The sequence below is a fragment of the Neomonachus schauinslandi genome, chromosome 12, assembly GCF_002201575.2.
Source record: "Neomonachus schauinslandi chromosome 12, ASM220157v2, whole genome shotgun sequence".
In the NCBI taxonomy this organism is placed as follows: Eukaryota; Metazoa; Chordata; class Mammalia; order Carnivora; family Phocidae; genus Neomonachus; species Neomonachus schauinslandi.
Window position 1 is genome coordinate 51,940,336 of NC_058414.1, and position 21,968 is coordinate 51,962,303.

General features: G+C 35.8%; 1 protein-coding gene across 1 annotated transcript in view; it reads left to right on the plus strand.

Moving 5' to 3' along the window:
• The window catches only part of ITGB8 (integrin subunit beta 8), a 73,572-nt gene that overhangs the window by 47,617 nt on the left and 3,987 nt on the right, over positions 1 to 21,968 (plus strand). Inside the window, exons 7-12 of the mRNA XM_021689757.2 lie at positions 8,397 to 8,492; positions 9,730 to 9,819; positions 13,697 to 13,831; positions 16,850 to 17,255; positions 19,678 to 19,903; positions 21,265 to 21,371. Of these exons, the coding sequence (XP_021545432.1) occupies positions 8,397 to 8,492; positions 9,730 to 9,819; positions 13,697 to 13,831; positions 16,850 to 17,255; positions 19,678 to 19,903; positions 21,265 to 21,371 (1,060 nt within the window). The remainder of the gene's footprint in view (positions 1 to 8,396; positions 8,493 to 9,729; positions 9,820 to 13,696; positions 13,832 to 16,849; positions 17,256 to 19,677; positions 19,904 to 21,264; positions 21,372 to 21,968) is intronic.

The window sequence follows — 21,968 nt, forward strand, 5'->3', positions numbered from 1 at the left end:
CATGTACTCTCTCTGTCTCTCATTCTAACTCTCTCACATAAATAAATAAATCTTAAAAAACATGCAGCCAATAATACTGTATCCAGCTAGGCTGTCATTGAAAAAGAGACTTATGGGCGCCTGGGTGGCTCAGTTGGTTGGGCAACTGCCTTCGGCTCAGGTCATGATCTTGGAGTCCCGGGATCGAGTCCCGCATCGGGCTCCCTGCTCGTCAGGGAGTCTGCTTCTCCCTCTGACCCTCCCCACTCTCATGTGCTCTCTCTCAAATAAATAAATAAAATCTTTAAAAAACAAAAAAACAAAAAAAAACCAATTAATGATATTTCAGGGCACTCTGGTGGCTGTACAAGGGCACCAAGGCACCTCATGCACAGTTTGCGAATTGCAGTATTAGAAGCATATACATTGTGCTGAAATTTGTGTGGTTCCATGAGTCAAGTTTAAATTTACTTAACCTGGGACATCTTACCAGACTTACTGCAAATCTAGAGGAACAGTGTGTTACCGCATAGAACAAATTCAACCCTTGGTTGGTTTAGCCTCTTGATAGCAGCCTCAAAATTTAAAGATTTTAAAAGGTAACTGGAGTTTGATTTTTAAATTTTGGGGATTGGAATTATTCCAACAGTCTTTCCCTTTGCTAGTTCTCTTCTATTCAGCCACATTTCACTTTGGTAGACCCACCCACTTTAATTTAGTCATTTCTTATCTTTCCTTCCTTTTTTTTAACCTTTTTAAATTGAGATAGAGTTCTAATTATTTACCAGGGAGTGGAGGAGTCAAGAGGAACTATTCTATTGTGAGACAAGGAAAAGCTTTTTTTTTTTTAAAGAAAAAATAATAATCACATTTTCTCAAATTGCAGTGCATTATCCTTTTGAATTTTGGCCAAGTCCCTGAAATCATGTCTTTATAACTGTATTTTAGAGGGTACTGTTGTACTCTAGGAAAGATTCCTTATGGCAAAGAAATGTTCTCATAATTTTAGACATAGGCCATGCCATATAACCTTATGGAAATAAATTATAATTCTGGTAGAATTTTACACAGCGTTTGGGCTCTTATGACATCAGGAATTTGGACAATCTATCATGAACTTCATTAACCTTCTTGAACATTGTTCCACCCACTTGAAAGAATGAAACTTCCACATGTCACTGATGTTTATTGAGTAAACCAAGGAGCAGTGTGTTTGTTAACACCTTAGAAGAATATGTGTATCTCGTTTATCCCAGGTCTTCGTTTTAAGGGATCCTCTTCCTAAGAATTCTCATTCCCTTCATTTTCAGGGACACTGCCCTAAAACAAAAGAAGTTGAAGCATTTTGATTGATCCCTGGACTATGCATTTATATCTGCAAGATGTGCTACTGCTCTGAAACTTCCTATATCCAAAGCTACCCTGAACCTGACTCTAAGCACATTTACCTGCTTATTTTAAAATGATCTCCTATTTGGCCATTATAGAGGAATTTAAGAAGGTATAAGTTAGACAAGCAATCAAACACTTCGCTTCCCAGCTTTATCTCCAGCAGCCAATACCAGTAATGTCTAATGCTATCTGAGCTTTTTGGTCTAAGACTCTGGTTGTTTTATTTATAAAAGGAAATAACTGATAAAAGACCTTTTACATGACTAAATTACATGGGCCAGAGTTCTACTATTTGTACACATAGCTATTTCATGAGGGTCAATGTGAATTCCAGAATAATAACAACTACCTTTATTAGCTGAAATCACTATAGAAAACACTGCATAGGGGCGCCTGGTTGGCTCAGTCGTTAAGCGTCTGCCTTCCGCTCAGGTCACGATCCCAAGGTCCTGGGATCGAGCCCCGTGTCGGGCTCCCTGCTCAGCGGGAGGCCTGCTTCTCCCTCTCCCACTCCCCCTGCTTGTGTTCCCTCTCTCCCTGTGTCTCTCTCTGTCAAATAAATAAATAAAATCTTAAAAAAAAAAAAAGAAAGAAAGAAAACACTGCATACACTATCGAATTTATCTTCACAGCAACTCTGTAGGGTGGTCATAATTATCCTTAAAAACAAAACAAAACAAAACAGAAAAACTGAGAGTAGAAGTCCTTAAGTAAGTTTACTAAGGACAGAGAGCTAAAAAGTTAATAAGTAGCAGAGCTGGGGCTCAATCCAGTTCAATCTTACATTAAAATCTTTGCCACAATGTCTCAAGGGAAAAGTACAAGAGATAGAGTGCTGAAGTCCTTGGCATAATTTCTGCTGTAATTTCCTGGTTGCAGTCTTACTTATTATGGAAGACATAAAGCACATAGTTTGGTTCACATGAATAAATAAGATGTAATTTAAAATAGTTTCTCTTTACACATTATGTATTAGTATATGGCCATTGGAAAATAATGTTATACTATTGAATAAATTACATTTTCCACTGCTTTTTCTCCAAGTTCCAGAATGAAAATTTGAGTAGTAATATAGTTTTATAATTTATCCAGTAATAATGGCAGCTTAAAATAATGGAATTCTTTCTAATACAGTAGATATTAGTATAAAAGTCATTAATAGTGTAGAAGAAGGTTATTAATACTGAGGGTCTGGAATTTCAACCTGTCTCCCCACCCAGCTCCTCCAGGGTTGATTCTCAACCTCCCTCAGAGCCTTCCTTACAACATTCACCCCATCCTTGGCGGAAGCCAAGAATAATACAAAGGTCCCTAGTAACGGTGAAAGGGAGCCAAGGAGCAAATATTTGGAAGAGGCAAACCAGTCATGCAATGAACCCTTATTAATGGATTTTCAAAGGTCGCTGTGACTCTGTTCTGGATAGAGACATGCAAATAGGCAACATATCTTGACTGATACTACCATACTCCTAAACAAATTTAGGAGCTTAGCTTTGGTGTTTCTTTTTGGACTCAGCCTTTTTTTGTGACTCATCATATTATGGTCAGAGATTCTTCACCCCTCCTATCATATAACTCCTCAGATTTCCCTTACTGCTGGCCTCATAGTTCATTCCCTCCCCTGCAGCTCATTTGGATATACTAGCTGCTGAATTGGTCACCACCTTAGAGGATGGAAGCTGAATTGCAGAAGGTTTATTAGGCATTACCAAAGAGTTTTGCTTCCTGATGGGTAAAAAACAGTCAATATTCTGCTTTGTGACTTCTCATATAACTATGTTTAACATGTTACTAACTTACAGTAAGACATTTAGGAAGCCGCCTTCTTTTTTTTTTTTTTTTTTTTTGAGAGAGAGAGTGCAAGCCGGTGAGCCCAGCAGCCCACATGAGAGCGGGGAGGGGGAGAGGGAGAGGGAGAGAGAGAATCTTAAGCAGACTCCATGCTCAGGGCCAAGCCCAAGGCAGGGCTGGATCTCACAACCCTGAGATCATGACCTGAGCAGAAATCAAGAGTCGGACATTCAACTTCTGTAGGAAGCCTTCTTTTTTACCATGTATCTCAACTACTTGGAATTATATTCAGTTTTTCCAGAACTGCAGATGAAGAAAGGGAGCCTGAGAGGATACTTGACTAATTTAATCCATAACACTGCTGAGTTAACAAAAGTTAAAGTTATTATATTTGTGTTCCTTTTTTTCTGAAAGGGTTATTTCTGACATTTTCAAATGTCTGGGAAACTCATTTATAATTAATGTTATTAGACAACGTTCCATGTAAGGTGACAATTTTAATCTTTTAGTAAAAAGACTTGTTAATCATTTTTGCTGCTCTATAACTAAGAAATAACTTAGAAATAACTTCAGAAAGTGTTAAATGTCTTTTTTTCTGCTTCTCACCTCCTTTGTCTCAGACACATATTAATAAAAATGTTAATTCATTGAGCGCTTATTTTGCACTAACACGGTGCTGAGCATATTGTTTATGTTATCTCATTTAGTCTTCACCATAACCCATGTTATAAATAAGGAAGCTGAAACTTAGAGACCTCAGATTCATTTACTCAAGGTCACTGAGATAATACAAATATCAGTCAAGATCCACACCTAAGCTATCCAATACCAGAATCCATTGCTGTGCTTTAATCTGACGCTGTGCTGGCTGCTTCCATTTATTACTACTGACCCTGAATTAGACAATGTGCTGGACCCTCCACATATCTTAGCTCATTAACTCTCCCTATCAACTTGACAGAGTCAACATCATCATAGCCATCCAGGACGGATGAAGTGGAGAGGAAGGGTAAACATCTTGCCCAGGACTTGATTCCCAGAGCTCCAGCTTGCCCCCTACACCACAGTTTTCATACTGACTGAGTACTAGCTGCTTTTCAGAAAGCCAGTGAATGCAAGTGATTTTGGTGATACTGAAGGAAAGCTAAATTAAGAGTCATTTAAAAAAATAGCTTTAAGCATATTCAGCTCTGAAGTCTTCCCAAAATAATTATTATTCTAAATGTTTTGAACACTTAAAAATGTACTTCTTAAGCCCAAATTTATACAGTAGTCCTAATTTTGCATGATACTGAATCCTATATTTAATGAAAAACAAATCTAGACTAACCCCCAAATCTACTACCTTTTGTCACAGACTGAGGTTTAACAGCACAATAGCTATTTAAAGTCAAATGGAGAGGCCATCTAAACCAAAACCATCCTTTTAAGGGAATTAGTATTTATTTAGTTTCATGGAAATCACTGATTTGTAATTATGAGAATAATAACAGTAATTCTAATATGGCTCACCTAAAGCAGATAATAATACTTTTCACCTTATTTACTTTTTTTTCTCCACTTAACACTACATAAAACATAACTTCTAAAATTAATTAAAGAGATAAGGCCAGTTTAGAGAAATGTCTTTCACTAACCACCACTGGGTTTTATTAACATGCACAATCAGAAAAGTAAAGGAAATGTCAACTAGGTAGAATGCACGTAGAAAGTTTTAAGTTGTGTTTTAAGTCCAGGTGCAATTGAGTTTTTAAAAATATTGTTACAACTTTAAAAACTAACAAAATGCCTGATTTCAGCTTATTGCTCTTTTAACTGTTTTAAATTGTAAATGCCGTAACAACAGTAATGACTTCAATAATAACTTTAGAATAGACTTAATTCGAAGGTTTCTCATGTTCAAAGAAAAATAGCCAGGGAATGATCTCTGCCAACAATATTTAGTTTATTTTTTTCCTTTAAGTTGAAAGCAGAGGTTGCACATAGAAACACCTGGGCTGGCACTGCTTTTATAATGACTCTGAAAATGAACTCTGAAAAAAATAATGGTTTGCAAAGGTGACACAGTAAAAACCAAACATGATGAAAATATTTATATAGAATGTTCCCATTAAATGACATGTTTCAGTTCAATCATATTCTCTATTAGCTTATAAAAATTTTTACTATGAGGTTGTTTTATGAAGAGAATCTTAAACACTTCTTCTTTTGGTCCCTATTTATGCACATTATTAAAATTCTCTCATATACCTTTACACGATTATCTCTTTAACTGCAGTTGCTCCCAGTGAATCTTTCTTACCTCCTCTTTCCTTCTGACATTTAGAAGTTATTTCCCACAAGTCACCGCGAAGGTGTTAGTGAATAAGAAAAATGTGAAAGGAATCCTCTTGCCCTTAAATACTTAGCAGCTGTCTTGGCACATTGCTTTCCCTTCTCCCTTTTGCCCCTGAAATGCCTGTTATCTCTGTTAATTATTTTCAGAGTTCAGAGAAACAATATGTAATGGGTTAGACAGAGGGGGAGTTAGAGATGAAAAGGAGCGACGTCACCAGAATAGGACAGCTGGCGGAGAGGGAGCGTTCTGCTAGTGAAATACAAGACACAAAAGATAAAATATTTAAAAGATAATATGCTTCATGGAGGAAAGGGGAAGGGGCTTCATAAATGACCATTAATCCACAGTTCTCCTGTGAACAGTGGTTTATTAAAACATCTGTTAAACATTTGTAATTTTAACAAATCTGCCTCAAAGTAGCTGGAATTTTCTCTTAAAACAGATTTCTTTCTCGGGTTTAAAAAAAAAAAGTATTCTTTTAAATTTAAAAATCCAATTGACCTTCTTAATGAGCTTCTGACCAAACTAGAACTTTTTAGATTTAAATTTTGTGTACTTTTTGTCAACGTGACTTCCTGTTTTTGAAAAGGGGAAAGAGATTAAGAAGGCTCCAAAAGCTGCTTACATTTTGGACTGTTCTTTAAATATTGATTTTATGCGAGTTAAGTATAAACTAGTTAAAAAACATGGATTAAATTTTCCTTAAAATATGGTTGTTAAAATTAAGGGGGAATGCTTGGCAAACTGATTATTTTTTTGTCAAAACAAAAATATTTCAAAAGTAGTTGTTGCCATTAAAAAAAAATTCCCGGTACAACTAGATTTACCCATCCGTGACTTGTTCTCTTTAATTTACTAGCATTATGGAAACTGTCATAAATCTATTTTAAGAGTATACATAGTATTAGGAGCAAGGCATAAGAATTTATCTGGCAGAATTTATATTTTGGGAATTGATTTTCTATTACTTTAAAATTATATTCTTAAGAATTGCTCTGGGCAGAATTTTTCTTATGCAAATCCATGTGGTAATAATTCTTTAACCTCTTCATAAATTAGTTTCATATCACATTAAATGAAGTTCATGAAAATTTGATTTGTTTCTACCAGAACAATAATAGATTATATAGAAATAAAACATAATTGTTATGGTTACTATCTTAGTCCATTGAGGCTGCTGTAACAAAACTCCTTAAACTGTGTGACTTATAAACAATAAAAATTTATTCCTTACAGTTCTAGAGTTTGCTAAGTCTAAGATCAAGGCACTGGCAGATTCGGGATCTGGTGAGAGCCTCCTTTCTAGTTCATACAAGATACCTTCTAGCTGTAATGTTTTCACCACCTCACGTGGTGGAAGGGGCAAGGTGGCTTTCTCCACTGGCCCTCTTTTGTAAGGGCACTAATCCCATTCATGAGGACTCCACCTTCATGATCTAATCATCTCCCAAAGGCCCACTTCCTAACACCATCACCTTGGAGGTTAGGATTTCAACATGTGAATTTGGAGAGGAGGGCACAGATAATCAGATCCTAGCAGTTACTCATGTGAGTGATAGTATTTTTAAACCCAAGGCTATATCTTATATCTATGTATGTAAGTTTAATATGTGGGTCTCAGAACTTAGGCTATACGGGAAAGTCTAGTTAAATTAGCTCTTTTACTAAGTTCACAGAGTTTGCCAAAATACAGAAATGTTAACCAAGATGGTTTAGCAAAATTTCCCCTTAAAGAAAACACAATTAGCATTGGAGGGTGAAAGGAGGAGTAAAAACTAGTTATTTGAACTTGAATCACATGATACTAATTAGGCTCAGTCACCTGATCCTAATTTGCAACTTAGCTAATGCAACTAAGCAACAGTAAACAGGTGAGGACCACTGTAGGTGAAGTTTGACATCATCCCGCCGAGAAGTGTCTAGTTATGAAGTTGTTATTTGAGATCACTTTAATTTCTGGAAGAGCATTTACAGAAGGATAAAATATCAAGTACCATGTCTAACTATATAACTTTAGATACCATTCCATAGTTGGCTGATTTCTCATATTTACTAAATTGTATACCCATTCTCCTACTCTTCCCCAGCTTTCTCATTAACAGTAAGAATGTCACAGTTGGCTGTGCATAAGTTTTATCAAAGTAAAACAGATTTATAATATATCACATGACCAAAAGGTTACGTATACTGATAAGTTGAGAGATCTGTATACATCTTATATAAGCTATTGGAAATAAAAATCATGATAATTGCTATTAGTTTTGAGCATCTAGTATATGTAAGAAGCTGCACTAAATAGATCACATACGATCAGTATCTTGCATACGATTGCTTGCAATCATGGAAGGCAGAAACCATTGACATGTTACAGAGGATGGACCTGAGATAGAATTTTTATCATAAAGTGACAACCTGGGATTTGAATACAGGGTTTTCTGCTTCTAAACAAAGTTTATACTATATCATGTTATATATTGAATATCTATGTATTTATGTTTATACATGCATATATTTGCATTTCAGCACTTGTACTGAATTTCAGAATGTGATTGTCACTAATGTGTCTCTATTTCTGAATAGTACATTATCTTTCAGTTATAGAACTGTGAGGCCAAAGTTAGGTGCTGAACACACTTTGCACAACGTTGAATCAGCCCTCTTCATTTTTCTGAGTTAAAGGTTTTTATGGGGGTTTTGTCTAGAAAATATCCTTAATATATTGATGTTGACCTTATTTTTTTAAGGAATTTAAATGCCTCCAATAAAACCATAATCCTTCCAAACACACTACATTTTTATGTCAGTCATATGGTTTTCCTCATAATGGATGTTTGGGTATGTGTGGGATTGAGCTACTATATTTCACTCCCTTCTTTTTTTTTATTATCGTTTGCAGGAACATCCCTCACTAGGCCAACTTTCTGAAAAGTTAATAGACAACAACATTAATGTCATCTTTGCAGTTCAAGGAAAACAGTTTCATTGGTATAAGGTATGTTAACTCCCAAAAAATAAAAATTAAAATGTTTGCATTGGTAGTTGAAATTAGAATACTTCTTTAGATCCCCAGGTAAGGATTCTAGAGTTATTGTACTTTGTACAATCTGAATTTAATAATGTATTAACTAATGTATACCACACAGTGTCTTAAATTAGCATTTACATATACGTTCTATCTATGTAACACCTTGAACCAAGTGTGGGGACTGATATTTAGTGTGGTACTGAATGTGACAATAATGGGGAAGACTTTTATCAGGTAAAAAATAGTTCACATTCCAACTACACCTTTCTTGTCTGGATTTCTGTTTCTATTCTGGTCCATGGTCATATTCTTATAATAGATTGGGTTAGGGAACATCAGCTTAGTTTTCAACAGTAACAACATACCTAGATTTGGTCTAGGTGATCCAGTAAAGGAACAAGAGGAGCCAGCAAAGTGGCTGACCCAGTCAGAGCTTTGCTACATAAGAATAATACTGGTTTTGTCCACAATCCTTCAGGCTAGATGAGACCCACAAACAGAAGAGATGTTTGCAGACATGTCACTCTGGCAGCATCGTGGGACCCATTTCCAACAAAACACTGCTTCTGGGACCCCGTTGTCGTATTCTTTTTGCAGTCTTCTAGGGTCCTTTTTCCAGGAAGAATACCCACTCCATGAAGCTTCCACTTGTGACAATGATTTTTTTTCTCCATTCTGGGCCAACATGTCCTACAGGTCACTCCACAGAACATTAGTTCTGCAAAATATTTACGTATGTTACATGAGAAAAGGGTCTTGTAATTTTAAAATGTTGGAAATGCTGCAACAAATACTGCTAAATTATTTCCAAGACTTCTCTGAACCTTTACAAATGTGCAGTTTGATTATCTAAGTGGAAGAAACCATATGCAGAACTTGCCCTCAGAATCCTTTTGATAACTACGTTCCATGGAATATGGAAAATACTTTGGGAAATCCTGGTCTGTACTTTGATTGGGTTTTTAGGTCAATGTATAATTTGTGCACCCATACAGCTCACTCACATATACATACATACTCCCATTTCAGGTGTATGTGGTCTGGTGCCCTACTTGGTTGCTTATATTTTTCTTGTATCTTATATTTTTTCATTCATGTAATGGCTCACCTTCCACTTATAACTCTAAGAATTTTTAATATTTGTTGATTACTGAGCCACTGTATACTACTGTCATTAAGTAAATATTATTGGTATGTTTTCTAGGACCTTCTACCCCTCTTGCCTGGCACCATTGCTGGTGAAATAGAGTCAAAGGCTGCAAACCTCAATAATTTGGTAGTAGAAGCCTATCAGGTATGTATATATTACACACAATTTTTTCATATAAACTTTTTTAAATTTTATTTTATTATGTTATGTTAATCACCATACATCATTAGTTTTTTTTCTTCTCATCGTAATTTATTTTTTCTTTTTTTGCTGTGAATTGTGTAAGACATTAGTTTTTTATGTAGTGTTCCATGATTCATTGTTTGCGTATAACACCCAGGGCTCCATTCAATACGTGCCCTCTTTAATACCCATCACCAGGCTAACCCTTCCCCCCACACCCCTCCCCTCTAGAACCCTCAGTTTGTTTCTCAGAGTCCATAGTCTCTCATGGTCCATCTCCCCCTCCGATTTCCCCCCCTTCATTTTTCCCTTCCTACTATCTTCTTCTTCTTCTTCTTTTTTAACATATAATGTATTATTTGTTTCAAAGGTACAGGTCTGTGTAAACTTTTAACCCCAGTTTCTATGGCAAGATACAAACTAGTGCCCTATCATCTTGAGCGGAATGGTGGGCAGAAAATTAGGTTAAAAATTAACATGAATTTAGCCCTGGTTCTATCACTAACTAGCCATGTAACCTTGGGAAATTCACTTGAACTTTCTTTACTTCACCATCTCATTGACAGTAAACTCAAGTTGGGCTAGAGCCTATCTAAATTTTCTTCTAAACCAAATGTTCCATTAGTCACCAAATCATGGCTATAAAACATACTTTATTATCAGAAATGTCACAATTTCCTATGTCATAAAGATAAAGAAATCCACACTATTTAAAGCAGCAAACTGTCTTCTGAAAATGACCTATCTGGGATATAGAGATTACTGAGAGGACTCTGTTGGGGTCTCCTAGATTAATCACTTGATTGTTTAATCAGTTATTTTAGCAGTGTTATCAAACTAGCTTGATTAAAACAATCACCTTAAGAGGTATACTATTTTATTGAATTGACAGTTGTATGCTGTCCCTAGTCTATGAAGAGTGAGTGCCAAATGCAAAGATTTATAGAAACATCAGCTCTCTCAGCGTAGGTCATTCTTGGATAGAATAATCACTGTTAAAATGTTGTAATAATTGTGATTGTTACTTTAATACCACCCAGAAACAGTTACTTTCCATACGTGACCTCATTTAATCCACACAGCCAATCCATAAGGAAGATGTTAGTACTCCCATTTTGTATTTATAGAACCTCAAAGAAGCTAAGCAAGCTAACCAAAGGTCAAACAAGCAAAAGGATCAGGACCAGAACCCAGGTCTTTCTTAACTCTAGGCCTCAGGTGCTTCCTTCTGTGTGATAACACTTGTTTTTCTTTCTTTCTTTTTTTTTCTTTGCTTTTTTTTTTTTTTACAAACTATCCAAAAGTATGCTTTACTCTACCTTGAACTTATGGACCACTGATTAAGTCTCACTTCCCAAATTCTCTGGTTCTCTTTCTTACACAGTAGAGATGAATAGTGTACACAGTAGCCCAAGCATTGTGAACAACCTCAGGCTTCTCTTATTTTCTCTGTGCAACATCTGCCTTCTACTTGAACACAAAAGGGAAAGTCAGGAAGTAGACATGGGATAGAAAATGAAGGACTTGTTTAAACTTTATTCTTTTAAAAGAAAAATAAATCTTGTGAGTTTTTTTTTTTTTTTTTTCCAAGGAATTGTTCTTTATCTGAAAACTATGTTGGATGAAATAAAGAAGACCATCTTTATTTTTGTTTGTCACTGTTACAAAAGAACATTAGGACTGGGGGGAGCTTCTTATCAAGGAAGATGAAACGTGTACACTTCATTCCCATCTGCAGTTTGTTCCCAGGAATAATCAAAATAAGGAGGGAATGTGCAGTGTTAGAAATCACCATAGTTTTTATTTTTATAGTATGAACCCATTTATTACTCCAAACAAGGAACATAAATTGACAAACTTGCCTGTGTGTCAGACTGTACTAATGGAAAGGGAACTAGCAGCATTTGGTTTTATGTTCTTTATTTGCCCAGGATAGGTATTCAATGCTTTGGCTAACTGCAGTTCTGATTAATCTTAAACAATGGGAAAATACTGGCAAATCCAGTAAGACTTACTCTGGCTAATTAATCTCCTTAAGTTGAGATTCTGTTATTTTACGTATATGTATATTTTCAAAATTCTTCTGAAATTTTATTTTGTCTTCACAGTCCAACAGAAATAATTCACAATTCATTGAAGAAAAATAATAAAAAAATTTCATTCTAACTTCTAATTTTTTGCATTTCCTTTTTAAGAATTTTATAAAATCACATATAAATTTAGTGCATGGTGAATGTGACTGCATTTTATTTTTTATTAAATTAAATAAAAATCATGACAAAAAAATTAAGCTGAAATTAAGAAATGAAAAGTAAATTATATTGAATACAAACATAATTATACATTAAAAAAATAAATTCTGCCTCTGTACTTGTTAGATATTAAAAAGGAAACTTAATATTGTGTTTGGAGCCTAATTTCTAAATCTCAAAACTGGGCAAAATTTTAGATATTTGTCTTCACACCCTGCTTAAGTGAAAAACATTAGTGTAACAAGGTTAACTTTTTAAGAGAAAGAACTTCGGAAGGGCAAAGTGAGACACTCATTGTATTAGGAATTTCCTTCTGATCTGTCAAACCATCACCCTATCAACACCATTTATATACCATTACAAGTTTCTGTTGGTTTGCTGAGAATGTTCAATTAAGTGATTACAATGGATGAGCTCTCTGGGAGATTTAAAAATGTGGCTAACACAGTCTTATCTAATCCAAATAAAATTTACTAATTTGAAGAAGTATCTTGTTCTAGATTTACCACCATGGTCAACTATCAGGCAGTAAGCACACATCTCTTTATCGATTATACAGTTGAAGATGAAAATTTACTCAAGTAAAAAATTAGAAGCCATTAGAAAATATTTTTTCTTCATATCCTGCTACTCACTCTTTCCTTAGGTATATACTTCATCTTTTTTGTTTACAAATATAAGTTAAGGATTTTTGCATGTGGTAGACCGTTTTATGAGATGAAACACACACAGATTTCTTCCAGCACAGTCTCTGGTTCCAAAATTTCTAGCTACATTAAATATATACTGAAGATCTGTGTGTGCTTGATACATAAGTTTTACATAGATATTTTTTGAGTAATTGAAAAAATGAATGAATGAGTGAATGATTTTCTGTCTAGTAAGTGGTCCCATTTCAGTATTAAGGGTTAGACCAAATTTGACACAAGCAAGCCCCAGGGACTTGGCAAAAATTGTAGGCCACTCCTTTTTTTTTTTTTTTTTTCTGTTATGTTAGTCACCATTCTTGGAGAATTTACAGGACCATATCAGGCAGGTATTCTTATGCCTACAGTATAGAAATGCCCTCCCCAAAATTTACCTTTCAATGCTGTATCACTAAGGTATTTTAGCTTTCATGATAGCCTAAAGTGTTTGAAACGGAAATGTTTATTTAATAGTGTAAATGTCAGAAATGTATTCCAGATTTTAAGCTGTTAAGATTTACCCTTTGTGACAATATAGGTGTTCTCAATGTTTTATTTAAATTTTGTCACAAAATATAAATACTGTTGGATTTAAAATGACTATTTTTGTAACAGGCTGAGTGAGAAATATCTTTAAAGTCATCAAAATGCACAGTCATGGAAATATGTGAAAAAATAGAATAATTTAAATGCAGATGGTCTAATCCCTCAGTATTTCTTATGTATCTCAAATATAATTGGGTCATTATGTGGAAACACCACATTTATTTACCCTTTTATAGAGACAGACTTTGATTTAGTTAAAAATTAAATCTAGAATGGTTTAATAAGCTTGCCTCTGTTTAATTGCTTACGTTTGAAACTTTTGTGATATACAATCAAAAAATGATGTCTCTGCAGAAACTCATTTCAGAAGTGAAAGTTCAGGTGGAAAACCAGGTAAAAGGCGTCTATTTTAATATTACTGCCATCTGTCCAGATGGGACCCGAAAACCAGGCACAGACGGATGTGGAAATGTGACAAGCAATGACGAAGTATGTGGGTGTACATTCTTCCCATTTAAAATAAATTGTCTGGCATGTTTTCTCACAGAAAAATCAAACCATTCTGGAAAACTTTATTTACTACTGACTCCAAGGATCTTATGTATACACTTCAAAGTAATTTTTATTATCTCTTTCCAAAGTTCCTATTTGTTTTAACTCCACTGACTGTTCTCTCAAACTCTCAAGTTAAATAAATACATACTATTTTAAATACTTATTTAATAATAATAACTTCAGGGGCGCCTGGGTGGCTCAGTCGGTTAAGCGGCTGCCTTTGGCTCAGGTCATGATCCCAGAGTCTTGGGATCGAGCCCCGCATCGGGCTCCCTGCTTAGCAGGAAGCCTGCTTCTCCCTCTCCCACTCCCCCTGCTTGTGTTCCCTCTCTCGCTCTCTCTCTCTCTCAAATAAATAAATAAAATCTTTAAAAATAATAATAATAATAACTTTAAACTTAGGGGTCATAGCCACTTTATATCAGCAAAGCACATCTCTTCAAACAAGCAGTGTCTTGTTGATGATGATGCCTTTTTGGTTTCAAATCTGAAAATTCTCAGAATAAATTTGAAATCAACGGTAATAAGCCACAGAAAAGAATGCGAGTGATGGAGTAGTTGATAAAGGCTAAGAATTCCAAAATCTTTCACTGTGTTATTATTGTCCCAATACACTCATAATGATCTAGGAAGAGGTAGGGGATTTTATTAAAAACAATCAAAAAGAAGTGTCATTTAACTAAAAGGGGATAAAATGTGGGGGAAAAAGGGCCCAAATTATTGCAGTGTTAGGAAATAGGACAAGGAGAGATAGGGATTCTCCTGGTATCGGCACAATAGAGAGTAAACACACAGAAATATGCTTTTAAAGGGAATTCTTATTAGATGCAGTGATTTTCAGTGAGCCATTTACCTTTTGAGGCATCAGTTGCCTCATTTTTAAATGATCTGTTCAGACTAGAAGATTTCTAATCCCTCTTCTTTTCACCTCTAAAGTTCTACGCTGTATTCTTCCCCCTTGGAAAGTTTAGAACCTGTGGGTAGTATAGTTGCTCTCACGAGCTGTCTATTTGAAATCAATTATTGCTAGTATCGAATTCTGTAGGTCCTTGCATAATCACTTCATGGATTTTGTTCCCAAGACATTACATACCAGTTTATAAAATATATATATTTGATTTCCATTACAGATAAACTTTGTGCCAGGGAAAGTTTTTGAGAAAGGGTTAGCCTCTTAGTAAGTTCTTTCTTTCAAAATCAATTTTGGCAGAATGGTTTTCCTTACTTACCTTTTTTATTTTTTCTCCTTTGTCTATAATCCCTTTTCCCCCCTCACTTTCAACTAAGTAGTATAAACAGTTCGACTTTCAGGAAGAGTCATGTGACCTCTTAATTATATAAACCCCAAGTTTTGCTCTGTTAATATTGGCGATGACCACATTATCCTACATATCTGTTAATCCTTAACATTCTTTTTTTTTTTTCTTAAAGATTTTATTCATTTATTTGACAGAGAGAGACACAGCAAGAGAGGGAACACAAGCAGGGGGAGTGGGAGAGGGAGAAGCAGGCTTCCCGCTGAGCAGGGAGCCCGATGTGGGGCTCGATCCCAGGACCCCGGGATCATGACCTGAGCTGAAGGCGGATGCTTAACGAATGAGCCACCCAGGCGCTCCAATCCTTAACATTCTTAAAGACAAAAAAACAACTGCATTAATTTTAATACTGTGAAGCTGATTCTAATTTCTGATGCATATATGTAATATATAAGCCTAAAGTTAGATTTTTCATATCTTGTGTGTGTGTGTGCATGTGCGTGTGTATTTGTGCTAGGCCTTTTGGTCAGAGTGGAGATATATATATACATATATATATATATATATGTATATATATATAGATATAGATAGACAGATAGATATCCATCCCAACAAAAAAGGCTACCACAAATTATTTTTAAGTTTTAATGGATCTCAGTCTAAAATGGAAAAATCCTACAATCTTATTTGCCAACGTACCTGAAGATCATAAGGTAGGCTAACAAATACAAAAGACACATTAAACCAATAATGTCCTGCAAAAAGAAAAAAAAATAGAGAAAAAGGTAAAACTTGGCAGGATCTGTCCTTTCACAAGGGAAATAAACTCCTGCCAACCCAGATCTTTAGTTGTGGGCTCACATCTCCTGAGACAAATGTATGACCTTGTATTGAGATCTTAAGATCTGAAAGAGTCTGGGGCACCTGGGTGGCTCAGTCTTTGGGCATCTGCCTTTGGCTCGGGTCATGATCCCAGGGTCCTGGGATCAAGCCCTGCATCAGGCTCCCTGCTCAGCAGGAAGCCTGCTTCTCCCTCTCCCACTCTCCTCCCTGCTTGTGTTTTCTCTCTCGCTGTGTCTCTGTCAAATAAATAAAATCTTTAAAAAAAGATCTGAAAGAGTCCTAAATCTTTTTCCCTTAAGTAACATCAGAGAAAGCTTCATGTTTTCCTTCATTAATACCATGTATAAACTAAAATTGAACCCTGAAACTTTACTTGGGCCCCTAGGAAATAGGAACAAAAATAAGAATTGTTCATCTGAACATCCTATCTCATGGTTTTAAACCAGGAGAGCAATAGTCCTTTATTTTAGTTTATTTGATCTCTCCCTTGTGCGAAATATTCAATAACTCCACATTTTAGGACTTATTTCAGAAGATGATCTATTCTCTCTCAAGTTTGCTAAGAAATCAATGGAGGACATTTCAAATAGGCTTGAACCCATATCCATTTAATGGTACAATATAGACAAGTAGCAGTCATTGCTTCCTTTAACTCTCTAGTTCATTAATTAGGAAATAAATTAAAAAGGGATGTTACATATACCTTTGAAAGACTGCACGTGTAATTTACGAAGTATTATAAATTTCTATAAGATGGTACATTATTGATTCAGAATGTCATTAACAGACATAATAGTGATGATAAAAATAATCAGGACATATAAATATATTTTCTTTCCCTCCCCCCATTTAGGTTCTTTTCAATGTAACAGTTACAATGAAAAAGTGTGACGTCACAGGAGGAAAGAGCTATGCAATAATCAAACCTATTGGTTTCAATGAAACCACTAAAATTCATATACACAGAAACTGCAGCTGTCAGTGTGATGATGGGAGAGCACCTAAACGAAAGTGTGTCGATGAAGTTTTTCTAGATGCCAAGTGTTTCCAGTGTAATGAGAATAAATGTCATTTTGATGAAGATCAGTTTCCTTCTGAGAGTTGCAAGTCACACAAGGATCAACCTGTTTGCAGTGGTCGAGGAGTTTGTGTTTGTGGGAAATGTCTGTGTCACAAAATTAAGCTTGGAAAAGTGTATGGTAAATACTGTGAAAAGGATGACTTCTCTTGTCCATATCACCATGGAAATCTGTGCGCTGGTAGGTTTAAATAAATATATACATGCAGTTTTTACTAGTTACTGTTAAACTGGCATATATATTAAAGTATCTTTAAATCACATCTTTATAATTACCAATCCTGAATCTGAACTTAATATTCAAAGGTTCAAAGTCTATGAAATTAGGGCATGGCAACAGATTTATGGCACATGATTCTGCTGTTTATATTTTAAATTATTTTGTACAGGAAGTACTTCAAAATAAAAACCAAATATTAAGTGCTATTCTCAAGTATGCCTTGATCTATATACCCAGAAAAGGAAATTACTGATGATGTCTGGCAGGTTTTCTATAATCAGAGTATTCTTCTAGAAAGACCTGATTCATTCTCGTAAGTGGTCACTCCCTCCAGCTTGCTCAGAGGACAGTGAGCTATAAAAACATAGTTTCCATTCACTGGAAAATTCTTAATGCACTATTATAGATGGTATTATAAATTTGTAATAACTTAAACCTTTCCAGTGTATTTTTGGAACAACGCCAGCAACGAAATTATCAAAGGACAGCATTCTCCAAGAAAATGCTGGTTTCAAAAGTAGTCTAGAAGATTAGTACCAGAGGCCACACGCAGACAACGTTTAAAAATGAAATAATTTAAAACAAAAATATCAAAAGTACTTTTTGGCTAATTCAGTTTACTGCCACCTAGAGGTTAGATTCTAGAAAATCTGTGCAACATTTGAAATTTAATCCAAAATATTGTTTTTAAATGAATTAATTTTTCTGTGACATTGTGCTAAATCCACTTATTGTTAAAACAGCTTTTTAATGTTTGCATTTTGGTAAGCAAATATTAATTAGATTACCGATGAACTGAAATATTTCACTGCCATAACCATATGGAAAGTAACAAACCTATACAAATTTTCTATTCTTGTATAAACTAGAAATTTGCCCTATATCACATAAATATGCAATGGAAAATTGCCTTTTTATTCTGTTATAGACATAAACCATTTTATATGCCAAACATTTATTCTGCTGTACCTGGTATCATTGGTAGAATGGATTATAGATGACTTAAGAACAAACTAGCAATTACCTTCTAATTTTTAGAGCTAATCCTATTTGGAACAGGGAAGAGGAAGAATTCTGATATCCCACAGCTTTTGATCTCTCAAAGAAGCTTGAAATACATTGAGAATCCCAGTCTCTATTTATAGTTAAATATCAAAAACCAAGGTACTAGCCCTTCTATATGACTATACTGCTGGCCCACAGGTGGTTGAGAATCTGCTTTGAATTATTTGTGTATAAATTATAGTGCAAACTGTAGGCTGACAATATTTTCTTCACTAGTCTCCTTTGAGAATAAAAACACATGTTCACAGGTCAGCTGGCTAGGATTAGGTGTGCAGCTTGCGTATAGGGAACCAGGTCTGGCAGGCATTTGTTTGGCCTGGATCTCATTAGTTTTACATTTAGCAATTGAGTTGATCCAACAGTAGCTTCTATGGAACAGTAACCCTGTGAGGTGCTCCTCAATAAAGGGAGGGAGGGAAGGAGAGAGGGAGGAAGCCAGGAAGCAAGAGAAGGAAGGAAGGAAGGAAAAGTCTGTGGCCACATAAGCTTGAGAAACACTATGTAACCCTGTAATATATAATCGCTCTTGAAGATTTCAAATTCACATAAGCATATTAAATTTTAGATGCCTCCTGCAGTCTAAAATCCATTTCAGTACATATGACCAGTGTTTCCCCTCAACTCATTTGTCTGCCTGCCCCCAAGCCCAACACACAAGTGTACATTTGCACACACACACACACACACTTACACATACCCCACTTGCTTTCTCTCATTTATGACCTAATAACAGCTCACAGCACACTGTAGGACGTGCCCTTCTAACCTGTTAATGTCCTGAAGCTGGGAAGGGATTAGTTCAACTTGCCCAGAGATCTTGTCTTTAAAATGGCACTAGCAGCACTGAAGGACTAGAAGGGTTTGCCTCACAGACCCAAATTATCCCAGGCCCTTAGCAATAACGAGAGACCACGAGAATAAATTATGGAAGCTATTAAGCAAATACCCCTGTTTTTCAGATCCTAAAACAGACAATTAACATTACTTCCGCCTTTGAGGCTTTTTTATATTTGTGTGTTTTTCATTCAAACCGGAACGGCCAGTGACCTTCAAGTGGCCAGGCAGCCGGAGCAGCAGAGCGGATGTCACAACCACGGGCACAACGTCTAGCCTCAGGAGAGTCCCTACAACTGGACAGCTTTGAAAATAGGCCCTCCTAAACCCTAGCATTGTTCTTGCGGGCGAATAGAAAATGACGCTATTCCCACTCACTGGCCGGTCGGTGTGTTTCCACGGATGGGGGAGGGGAATTCAGGTCTGGAAACACGTCACAGAGTCAGCGGCCCCAGTAACTTAGGTCCTGGAGTGTCTGTTGCAGGGCATGGAGAGTGTGAAGCGGGCAGATGCCAGTGCTTCAGTGGCTGGGAAGGGGATCGCTGTCAGTGCCCGTCAGCCTCAGCCCAGCACTGCGTCAGTCCGAAGGGCCAAGTGTGCAGTGGAAGAGGTACGTGCGTATGTGGTAGGTGTGAATGCACGGATCCCAGGAGCATCGGCCGCTTCTGTGAACACTGCCCCACGTGTCACACAGCCTGCAGTGAAAACTGGTACGTGTTCTCTACCTCCAAACATACATACAGCAGTCCTTCAGTAGTGCTGGGCTCGTCCTTTTTCTATTTTGCCTTCCTTAATCTTAGATGTTGCTGGATCTTCTCTACCAGGTAAACTGTTACCATCATGCTAAAAAAAGAACCGAATGGGGAATTTAGGAATTAGAAAACTTAGATTCGAACTCTTGACCTCTAGATAGCTGTGAAAACATCAGAATTGATCTAGGCATTCACTCCTTTAGCTTGTTTGAAATAGGTTTGTTTTTTTTGACCATCACATTTTTTTATTATTATTATGTTATGTTAATCACCATATATTACATCATTAGTTTTTGATGTAGTGTTCCATGAAATAGTTTTGTTGTTTTAAAGAATAATATTCAGTGTTTATTGTTTTTTCCCCAGCTTTATTGAGATACAACTGACATAGAACCTTGTTTACACAAGGCTTAAGGTGTGCAACAGGATGATTAAAATAATAATGAGGATTATAATAATAATACCTGATATAGTTCTGTGACAGAATTAAGTTAGATGATTCATGTAAAACAAAAACAACCCAACCTTTGTACTTACTTGGTGCATAATAATCCTAGAATAAATGTTAGCTATTATTATGGGGTTTCTTTTATTTATTTATTTATTTATTTATTTATTTATTTATTTAAATTATTTTAAAAATAAAGAATGACAGTGGCCCTGAAGCACCTCTAGAAATAAGCGGTGGATGAGTAAGAGGTGATACGTTAAATGAAGGTGGCGTTGTTTTTTGTCAGTAACTAATTTCCCAGGAACAGTTTGAGCCTGCTCAGAGATCACTACTCTACATATTACTGTGCCTTCCAGTTTGTCTTATTCAAAATTTTTAAGACATTTACTTTCTCAGATTGGTGGCTCAAGTAAAAATTTTAAAATTATATATAGCAATTTATGTAACTGTCTTGGAAATGCAGTACTTAAACATAACGTTGGAGTTATTTCTAACGAACCCAACTGAAACTTGAACTGTGTATTCATTGCTAAACTTTTCTGTAGTATAACATTTATCCTCTAAAATATTTTTACGAGTTTTATTTGTGATGAAAGCATCTTATGCGTTTCCTATTTTCTTTTCAATCAAGAAAATTCATTATTTTGATTTTATACATTATTAAAATATTTATAGTGGTTAGAATATAATTTTGCCATGTAAATTCAGCCAGTATTACAAATAAACGTCATGGCTTTCTTTCCCAGTTTTACAAGGTGGCTGTCCTAAAGCAGCACTACTCTATTTTGATATTTTATTTCTTGCAGAAAATACTGTGGGCTACAACCTTTTCAAAGGTTAAATGTTTCATTTCTTTTCGTCCTTTCAGGAATTGTGTGCAATGCCTTCACCCTTATAACCTGTCTCAAGCTATACTTGATCGTTGTAAAACCTCATGTGCTCTCATGGAACAGCATTATATGGACCAAACATCAGGTAAACCAAAGCTTAAAAAGCACTGAAGAGTATCACATTCCCCTAAAGGGCGCGTAATCAATCATCCTGAAGAAAGGACTAACTGCTTCAGTGTTCTCAGTCTTCCAGAGGTGGTACTCTATAACAAGCAGCTGAGTATATTGGCCATGGTTTGGCTGAATTGTTACATCTCCCAGCCAATTAGCCAGCTAAATTCTCATGCTGTGCCCCGCTGTGGCAGTACACCAGGCAGAATTACTACAGAGGCCTCAGTGAGCCAAGAGGGGAAATTTCCTACGTAGAGTCCATTTCACCCTTACAGATAAACTATGGAGCCATACTTATCTTTCATAACCCAGACTTGCTTCCAGCTACAACATTCCTCATGTAAAACCAAAATTCACTTTTATGTTTCAGGTGAAGCCAAAAATCCTAAGTAGCATTGATCTGCTTTTGCAAAATATGTAACTTAAAAAGAGCCATTCCTTTCTGGTATTTTTTCATTCTGATGTAAATACAATTTAGGGGTGAATGATTATAAAGGCAGCATAATGGAAAAGGCATGAAACTTTTAGTCTGAACACCTTGGCTTAATGCATGTCCCTTGACACTAATAGA